Source organism: Lolium perenne, chromosome 4 (genome assembly GCF_019359855.2).
Source record: "Lolium perenne isolate Kyuss_39 chromosome 4, Kyuss_2.0, whole genome shotgun sequence".
NCBI classification, from domain to species: Eukaryota; Viridiplantae; Streptophyta; class Magnoliopsida; order Poales; family Poaceae; genus Lolium; species Lolium perenne.
The window spans coordinates 289440269-289450446 of record NC_067247.2 but is presented as its reverse complement, the minus strand read 5'-3'; the positions used below and the strand labels follow the sequence as shown (position 1 = coordinate 289450446).

The 10178-nt window shown below is 42.7% G+C and overlaps 1 protein-coding gene across 1 annotated transcript; it reads left to right on the top strand.

The window, feature by feature from the left end:
- Window positions 1-6547: 6547 nt before the first annotated feature.
- LOC127295732 (probable LL-diaminopimelate aminotransferase, chloroplastic) lies at window positions 6548-9948 on the top strand. Its single transcript, XM_051325719.2, has 10 exons — window positions 6548-6714; window positions 6789-6874; window positions 6970-7037; window positions 7131-7247; window positions 7517-7579; window positions 8276-8380; window positions 8469-8519; window positions 8710-9030; window positions 9176-9382; window positions 9455-9948. Exons 1-10 carry the CDS (start codon window positions 6641-6643, stop codon window positions 9746-9748), a joined length of 1386 nt encoding a protein of 461 aa, XP_051181679.1. The 5' UTR covers window positions 6548-6640; the 3' UTR covers window positions 9749-9948.
- The last annotated feature ends 230 nt before the right edge of the window (window positions 9949-10178 follow it).

The window sequence follows — 10178 nt, the reverse complement described above, 5'->3', positions numbered from 1 at the left end:
TCTTTTCCTGTACACAAAGGTGGTCCTTTTTGTTTTTTAAGGGAACAAGGGAACCTACTTAACAACCCTCCCATGCACTCTTCATCAATAGGTGGCTCAATGTTTTACCAACCCATCTACTCTGTTGTTACCATCTTCTTTTTTTCTTTTTCTGTAGACAAAGGTGGTCCTTTTTGGTTTTTTAAGGGAACAAGGGAACCTACTTATCAACCCTCCCATGCACTCTTTATCAATAGGTGGCTCAATGTTTTACCAACCCATCTACTCTCTTGTTACCATCTTCTTTCTTTCTTTTTCTGTAGACAAAGCTGGTCCTTTTTTGTTTCTTCAGGGAACAAGGGAACCTACTTATCAACCATCCCGTGCACTCTTCATCAATAGGTGGCTCAATGTTTTACCAACACATCTACTATTTTAATCTCAAAAAAAAAAAACACATCTACTATTTTTTTTACCTCATTCTTTTTATTTCTCTTTTTTTGTAGACAAAGGTGGTCCTTTTTTTTTTTTAAGGGAACAAGGGAACCTACTTATCAACCCTCCCATGCACTCTTCATCAATAGGTGGCTCAATGTTTTACCAACCCATCTACTCTCTTGTTACCATCTTCTTTCTTTCTTGTGTCTGTAGACAAAGCTGGTCCTTTTTGTTTTTTAAGGGAACAAGGGAACCTACTTATCAACCCTCCCATGCACTCTTCATCAATAGGTGGCTCAATGTTTTTACCAACCCATCTACTCTTTTTGTTACCTCCTTCTTTTTATTTCTCTTTTTTTTGTAGACAAAGGTGGTCCTTTTTGGTTTTTTAAGGCAACAAGGGAACCTACTTATCAACCCTCCCATGCAATCATCATCAATAGGTGGCTCAATGTTTTTACCAACACATCTACTCTTTTGTTACCTCCTTCCTTTTTTTCTGTGACACAAAGATGGTGTTTTTTGTTTTTTAAGGCAACAAGGGAACCTACTTATCAACCCTCCCATGCAATCTTCATCGATAGGTGGCTCAATGTTTTATCAACCCATCTACTCTCTTGTTACCTCCTTCTTTTTTTTCTGTGACACAAAGATGGTGTTTTTTGTTTTTTAAGGCAACAAGGGAACCTACTTATCAACCCTCCCATGCAATCTTCATCGATAGGTGGCTCAATGTTTTATCAACCCATCTACTCTCTTGTTACCATCTTATTTCTTTCTTTTTCTGTAGACAAAGGTGGTCCTTTTTGGTTTTTTAAGGGAATAAGGGAACCTACTTATCAAACCTCCCATGCAATCTTCATCAATAGGTGGCTCAATGTTTTATCAACCCATCTACTCTCTTGTTACCATCTTCTTTCTTTCTTTTTCTATAGACAAAGGTGGTCCTTTTTTTGGTTTTTTAAGGGAATAAGGGAACCTACTTATCAACCCTCCCATGCACTCTTCATCAATATGTGGCTCAATGTTTTATCAACCCATCTACTCTCTTGTTACCATCTTATTTCTTTTTTTTTTCTGTAGACAAAGGTGGTCCTTTTTGGTTTTTTAAGGGAATAAGGGAACCTACTTATCAAACCTCCCATGCAATCTTCATCAATAGGTGGCTCAATGTTTTATCAACCCATCTACTCTCTTGTTACCATCTTCTTTCTTTCTTTTTCTGTAGACAAAGGTGGTCCTTTTTTGGTTTTTTAAGGGAATAAGGGAACCTACTTATCAACTCTCCCATGCACTCTTCATCAATAGGTGGTCAATGTTTTATCAACCCATCTACTCTCTTGTTACCATCTTCTTTCTTTCTTTTTCTGTAGACAAAGGTGGTCCTTTTTGGTTTTTTAAGGGAACAAGGGAACCTACTTATCAACCCTCCCATGCAATCTTCATCAATAGGTGGCTCAATGTTTTATCAACCCATCTACTCTCTTGTTACCATCTTCTTTCTTTCTTTTTCTGTAGACAAAGGTGGTCCTTTTTGATTTTTTAAGGGAACAAGGGAACCTACTTATCAACCCTCCCATGCAATCTTCATCAATAGGTGGCTCAATGTTTTATCAACCCATCTACTCTCTTGTTACCATATTCTTTCTTTCTTTTTCTGTAGACAAAGGTGGTCCTTTTTGGTTTTTTAAGGGAATAAGGGAACCTACTTATCAAGCCTCCCATGCAATCTTCATCAATAGGTGGCTCAATGTTTTACCAACCCATCTACTCTCTTGTTACCTCCTTCTTTTTTTTCTTTTCCTGTACACAAAGGTGGTCCTTTTTGTTTTTTAAGGGAACAAGGGAACTTACTTATCAACCCTCCCATGCAATCTTCATCAATAGGTGGCTCAATGTTTTACCAACCCATCTACTTTTTTTTTTCCTGTACACAAAGGTGGTCCTTTTTGTTTTTTAAGGGAACAAGGGAACCTACTTATCAACCCTCCCATGCAATCTTCATTAATAGGTGGCTCAATGTTTTACCAACCCATCTACTCTCTTGTTACCTCCTTCTTTTTTTTCTTTTTCTGTACACAAAGGTGGTCCTTTTTGTTTTTTAAGGGAACAAGGGAACCTACTTATCAACCATCCGATGCACTCTTCATCAATAGGTGGCTCAATGTTTTACCAACCCATCTACTCTCTTGTTACCATCTTCTTTCTTTCTTTTCCTGTACACAAAGGTGGTCCTTTTTGTTTTTTAAGGGAACAAGGGAACCTACTTATCAACCCTCCCATCCAATCTTCATCAATAGGTGGCTCAATGTTTTACCAACCCATCTACTCTCTTGTTTACCTCCTTCTTTTTTTTCTTTTCCTGTACACAAAGGTGGTCCTTTTTGGGTTTTTAAGGGAATAAGGGAACCTACTTATCAACCCTCCCATGCAATCTTCATCAATAGGTGCCTCAATATTTTACCAACCCATCTACTCTCTTGTTACCTCCTTCTTTTTTTTCTTTTCCTGTACACAAAGGTGGTCCTTTTTGTTTTTTAAGGGAACAAGGGAACCTACTTAACAACCCTCCCATGCACTCTTCATCAATAGGTGGCTCAATGTTTTACCAACCCATCTACTCTGTTGTTACCATCTTTTTTTTTTCTTTTTCTGTAGACAAAGGTGGTCCTTTTTGGTTTTTTAAGGGAACAAGGGAACCTACTTATCAACCCTCCCATGCACTCTTTATCAATAGGTGGCTCAATGTTTTACCAGCCCATCTACTCTCTTGTTACCATCTTCTTTCTTTCTTTTTTCTGTAGACAAAGCTGGTCCTTTTTTGTTTCTTCAGGGAACAAGGGAACCTACTTATCAACCATCCCGTGCACTCTTCATCAATAGGTGGCTCAATGTTTTACCAACACATCTACTATTTTTTTACCTCATTCTTTTTATTTCTCTTTTTTTGTAGACAAAGGTGGTCCTTTTTGTTTTTTAAGGGAACAAGGGAACCTACTTATCAACCCTCCCATGCACTCTTCATCAATAGGTGGCTCAATGTTTTACCAACCCATCTACTCTCTTGTTACCATCTTCTTTCTTTCTTTTTCTGTAGACAAAGGTGGTCCTTTTTGATTTTTTAAGGGAACAAGGGAACCTACTTATCAACCCTCCCATGCAATCTTCATCAATAGGTGGCTCAATGTTTTATCAACCCATCTACTCTCTTGTTACCATCTTCTTTCTTTCTTTTTCTGTAGACAAAGGTGGTCCTTTTTGGTTTTTTAAGGGAATAAGGGAACCTACTTATCAAGCCTCCCATGCAATCTTCATCAATAGGTGGCTCAATGTTTTACCAACCCATCTACTCTCTTGTTACCTCCTTCTTTTTTTTCTTTTCCTGTAGACAAAGGTGGTCCTTTTTGTTTTTTAAGGGAACAAGGGAACTTACTTATCAACCCTCCCATGCAATCTTCATCAATAGGTGGCTCAATGTTTTACCAACCCATCTACTTTTTTTTCTTTTCCTGTACACAAAGGTGGTCCTTTTTGTTTTTTAAGGGAACAAGGGAACCTACTTATCAACCCTCCCATGCAATCTTCATCAATAGGTGGCTCAATGTTTTACCAACCCATCTACTCTCTTGTTTACCTCCTTCTTTTTTTCTTTTCCTGTACACAAAGGTGGTCCTTTTTGTTTTTTAAGGGAACAAGGGAACCTACTTATCAACCATCCGATGCACTCTTCATCAATAGGTGGCTCAATGTTTTACCAACCCATCTACTCTCTTGTTACCTCCTTCTTTTTTTCTTTTTCTGTACACAAAGGTGGTCCTTTTTGTTTATCAACTCTACTTATCAACCCTCCCATGAACTCTTCATCAACACCTTAGCCCATATGTTACCAACACTCCCATTCAGTCTTTATCAACATGTATATGGAAGCTTAACCAACACCTACATTATTATGTTACCAAGAAGGGAATTGCGGAAGAAGGGAATTGTCATGTTGCAAGTCGTAGTTCATTTCATTTGCAAGTGGATTATGCTGCTCCCCTCCCTTTTTTTTTAACCCTAAAATTTCACTAGCCCAAAAAGAGAATAAGGGAATAGTTAATATTTTACTACGTGAACATGTAAAGGGAATTGCCCACGTGCAGCAAGCAAATTAACGTACGACAACCCAACTTGTGTCACGAGCGGAAAGGGAATTGCCACGAAAGAGAATTGCCACGAGCGGAAAGGGAATTGTCACGAGCAGAAGGCAAATCAATTAAGGCACGTAACCTCTGTGGTCCACAATTACCACGAAAGGGAAAACGCGTTTTTATGGTTTTATTCCCAAATTGGGTTGTCCGAAACCGATCGCTTGATTTAATCCTGGCGCGCGAGCGCCAGCTAGGGCCGCCCGTTAGTGATGCCTATAAACCATCATCTGCATGGTTTCAGTTATGGACCTGGCCCATTTATTCGTCGCATAGTTTCTCGTGTAGGCACGGTGGGTAGTTATGGGCCTGGCCCAGTTACTCGACTTGCCTGCTCCACTTGTTCGAATTTAGGCAAATTTTAAATTCAAGCAAACTTTGCTCAGATTCTAAATTTGTTAATATTCGAATTTTGAGCAAATTTCAAATTCAAGCAAATTTACAAATTCGAGCAAATTTTCAAATTAAGCAATTTTTGAATTCGAGAAAATTTGAATTTGGGCAAATTTCAAATTTAAACTTTCTATGGGTTTTTTCCAAAGAAAGCTAATGAAAAATGACTAGAAAACGTCAAATAGAACCATATGAGCCAAGCCCATTAACGGTTCCCCTTAGCGATGGTTATAAACCATCGCTAACGGGTGATGGTTAGAGCATCTTTAACAGAGTCCCGTAAATCCAGCCAGAACTGAACTTTTTCGGCGGATTTACGGGTTCCGGCCGAATCAGTCGCAAAATGGAGTCCAAAAATATGGGCCGGCTCGTAAAAGAAGTTTAGGGACCCAAGAAACTCCTCGCACACCCCGTATTAAAAGGGTTCGCGGAGGAGAGTTCGGTTCGCAAACCCTACTCCCCTCCGACGTTCCTCTCCCTCCGCCGCCGCCACTCACCATTTCCGGCGAGCAATCCAGCTCGCCCCAGGCAGCGATCCAGCGCCCGCCGGTGCGCGATGGCGTCCCGTGGAGGCTCCGACGGCCGTGCCGCCGGATTGGGCGGCGACGACTCGCCGCCGCGTCCGCCCGCTTCTGCACCGACGCGGAGCGGCGGAAATGAACCGGAGCGAGGGCGCGCGCAAGTGCAGCGCCCGCCGGTGGACGAACTGGGGGCTCACGCCCCCAGGGAAGCTCGCGCGCTATGGCAACGCCGGCGAGGGATCCTCGTTCGGCTAGTCGAGTCGCGCACCGCCACTCCCCGTCGCGGAGAGCAGCTACGAGGACAACCTCGTCCCCGTGCGTTCGCCGACCTTCTCCGCCGGGGACTACGTCCACGGCAGCGACAAGGAGGAGGCGGTCCTCGCGCAGACCAAGGCCGTCAGCGCGGCAGAGGCTCGCGCGCGCTTCCACCGGGAGGAGGCGGACGCTGTCCGCTAGGTCCGTGAATACAAGGCGGCCCGCTGGGAGGCCCGCGTCCTCCGCGTCAAGCTCGAACGCCGATGACACGTGAAGATCGTCCTCAACAGCGTTGGCGCCGTCTGCTGCCGACAAGCTGCGCCACCACCGGCACCGCCGCGCGCCATATGTCACTATACTGGCCGCATTTTTCTTTAGCTAGGTAGCGCTTGCCGTGTACCAGTAATTTAGTTTCAATTTGTCGAACTATGTAAGTTTCGATGCTCAATCGGAGCATCTATTTCACGTCGAACTATGATCATCGCCGAATTTACCCGCGCCATTTCGAATTCCGCTTTTAAGTTCCATTTTTACGGTTTCTATTTTGCGCCACTGCCAAAAATCGAACGAACTTACGTTTGCGGAACTTTACTAGAGACTCTTTTGGCTGCTCCACTTCTTTCCCGCCGCCACGCCAATTTTGTTAAAACAATAAAATAGCAAAATCGCGGAATATTGCGACGGGCCGGCCAATCGAGTAGCCGTAGCCTGCAGGTGAGTCCGGTGGGCTCATCCGACCCGGCCCGGCCCGTCTCAGTGCTCTCCTTACTGCCTCGTCGGACTCGGGAGGGCTAAGCTGGTAGGTACGGACTCTCCCTCTCCCGCTGTCAAGCCACGCCGCCGCCGCCACTCCTGCCGCCGACGACGATGGGAACAACCGCCTCACCCGCCACCACGGCCACCCCTTCGTCCTTCCTCTCATCGCCGTCCGTCTCCCTCAGGTATCCCACTTCTCCCCGCTCCGCACCGTTCCGACGCGCGACGAGTTCCTCTAACTAGTGACACATGCTTCCAGGGCGTCGAAGTCGAGCCACCTCCGGCCGACGAGGAGGCTGCCCGTCCATGTACGCTGCGTAAGCAGCCCTCCGGCCGCCGATACAGGTACCATCCTCTCTCTCTCTCAAACGCCTCGCTTCTAACCTGCTGCCATGTTCAATACTATCAGTTTACTGAAAGATTCTGCTTTCGTGGTGAAGCTTACACCACCAAGGTTTCGCGGAATGCGAACATAGCCAAGCTCCAAGCAGGCTATTTGTTTCCAGAGGTATTGTTCGCCTTTCAACTTTCTTCTTGTTGATGCTATTGTCTTGGAGATTTTGGTTTTGATAGCGCTAATAATCTCTCAACTGCCGTTCAGATTGCCAGGAGGAGAGCTGCCCATCTGCTCAAGAATCCTGATGCCAAAATCATAAGCTTGGGGATCGGTGACACAACGGAGCCCATTCCTGAGGTCATAACAAACGCCATGGCAGAGGTATCTCATCGCTTCTTAAATTACTTGTTGTGTTGCTTTGAACTTAGTTATCGCAAGAGGATGGCACAAGCTTCACTCTGTCAAAACATGTCCCTAGACTAGATGTTCTGCATGACACTTGTTCTTTTTAACTTCTTTCTTCCAAAGCATGGCCACTCACATGTTCGATGCAGGAGTAAACTAATAAAAATTCATATCTTATTGTATTGCATAATGTATCTTTTGTACTAGTTCAGTATTGTTCTTTGATGCTCTACATATAAACGCAGAGAGCACATGCTTTATCCACAGTAGAGGGCTACAGTGGTTATGGAGCTGAACAAGGTGAAAAGGTACTATAGCTTCTCACTTTACTACCTTCATTTGTAAAATAGATGAACCCTAAAAATCATACAGTCAAACTTCTCTAACTTAAATTTGTAATCTTTGTTAAATTATTTCCGTAGTATCACAAATTTATAATTTCTTACAAACATATTTGTATGAGAAGTAATGATCAATGTTGTATGTTGAAGACCGTGCCCATATGGCCATATCTAAATTTTCATCTATTTGCGAACGGAGCATGTATCATTTTTCTGTCAAATTATCAGTAGACATCATTCAAGTAGCATAAGTGCTCTGTTAATCCATGTAGGTATACTAACATCTAATGGCATCTGACTCTTTGGTTCAATGAGTTTTGTTTTTAAGTAGTCAACTTTATGCTGTAGGTTTTCTGTTCAAGAGAAGTTGATTTTACTACTCCCTCCGTCCTGAAAAGGGGATGTCTCAATTTTGTCTAAATACGCATGTATCTAGATGTGTTTTAGTGTGTAGATACATGCGAATTTAGATAAAGTTGAGATATCCGTTTTTAGGTCGGGGGGGGAGTATTTATTTTACTAGGACATCCAATTACTTTTGTGGATCTTAATTTTGGCTACATTGAATTTAGTCAGTTACATGTTGGGGTTATATTCCTTGACATACTCCCTCCTAAACTGTTATTTCATCATCGTAAAATAGTGCATTAATTTTCTGTACAGAAACTAAGGGCAGCAATTGCTGCAACCTACTATGCGGATCTTGGTATTGAAGAAACAGATATATTTGTCTCTGATGGTGCAAAATGTGACATTTCTCGTCTACAGGTTCAGAACAGACCCTCTCCTTTTCCTCCAATAAGTTTACTGTTCACTTTACATTGTCGTTGATAAATTTTCCGATTCAAAATTTCAGGTTCTTTTTGGATCTAATGTGACGGTTGCAGTCCAAGACCCATCCTATCCCGTAATAATCTTCTGCAGTTTCCTTTTATCCTTCAGTTGTTGTACCCTAACATATTTGTGTTTCCCCAACCTAAATTATTTCTGGTGATATGATACTTTCTATCGTTGTTATCATCCTGTTATTAAGTTAAACTATTACTTGTTGTGCTTTTTTTCTGTTGTGAAATTAATATTATCTTTCTTTTTTATAGGCTTATGTTGATTCAAGTGTTATCATGGGGCAAACTGACTTATATCAGCAGGATGTTCAGAAGTATGGAAATATTCAATACATGAAATGCAGTCCTGAAAATGGATTTTTCCCTGATCTCTCAAATGTCGCACGGACAGATATAATATTCTTTTGTTCACCCAACAATCCTACTGGTGCTGCTGCATCTAGGGAGCAGCTAACACAGCTAGTGAAATTTGCGAAGGACAATGGGTCCATAATAGTCTATGATTCTGCTTATGCCATGTATATATCAGATGACAGCCCAAAGTCCATTTTTGAAATTCCTGGAGCAAAGGAGGTAGGCTCTTTGTTTGAAGATTTAACTCCTTTTCAAAATTTTATTTTTTCCATCACATGTTTGGTCCTGGGTTCTTAAGTTAACGTATCTTAGCCACCGAATACTTCAAACTATACTTATGCCAGTATGGTTTGTTCATGTGTAGGTTGCCCTTGAGACGGCATCTTTCTCCAAATATGCTGGATTCACCGGTGTCCGTCTGGGTTGGACCGTGGTCCCTAAGGAGCTCCTTTTCTCTGATGGACATCCAGTTGCTAAAGACTTCAACCGCATAGTATGCACTTCCTTCAATGGCGCATCAACCCTCTCTCAAGCCGGTGGTTTGGGCTGTCTCTCTCCAGAGGGTCTAAAGGTAGAGTTTCAGTTCTTCAAATCTTTTTATGGCTCTTCCACACTGTTTTTTCTCATCCCTATTCCCATGCAGGCTATGCAAGACGTTGTCGGGTTCTACAAGGAGAATACCAAGATCATTGTTGACACATTTACGGAGCTCGGATTCAACGTCTATGGTGCCAAGAATGCTCCCTACGTGTGGGTGCACTTCCCTGGCCGTAATTCTTGGGATGTCTTCGCCGAGATCCTTGAGAAGGCAAATGTGGTTACTACTCCGGGCAGTGGATTTGGGCCTGGCGGTGAGGGCTTCGTGAGGGTCAGCGCGTTTGGCCACAGAGAAAACATTATTGAAGCCGCGAGAAGACTGAAGCAGCTATACAAATGAGCGTTGATTCAGCTGATGCCCTCTGTTGCTGGGGAGCCCATAGCAATAAGAAACCCAGCAGCAATTTGAACATGAGATTTGCCCCTGGGCTACTGGCAAGTGTTAGAATTTGTTTTGAACTCTGTAGGGTGTTGTTTTTTGCTACTCTAGCTGTTACTCCATTCATAACCATTTAATACTCAGAAAATTTGCTTGTTGAATCGCTGTGGAGCTTCAATCAGTATGTCCTACTAGTCTCACATATGCTCATAGTACTACACTGATGTCCGCTTGTTTTGTGACACGCGTGACTCAGAAAATTTGCTTGTTGAATCGCTGTGGAGCTTGAATTAATATCTCCTACTTGTCTCACATATGCTCATGGTAGTACACTGCTGTCCGCTTGTTTTGTTACGCTGGTATGTCAAACAGGCTACATTTCTCAAATCAA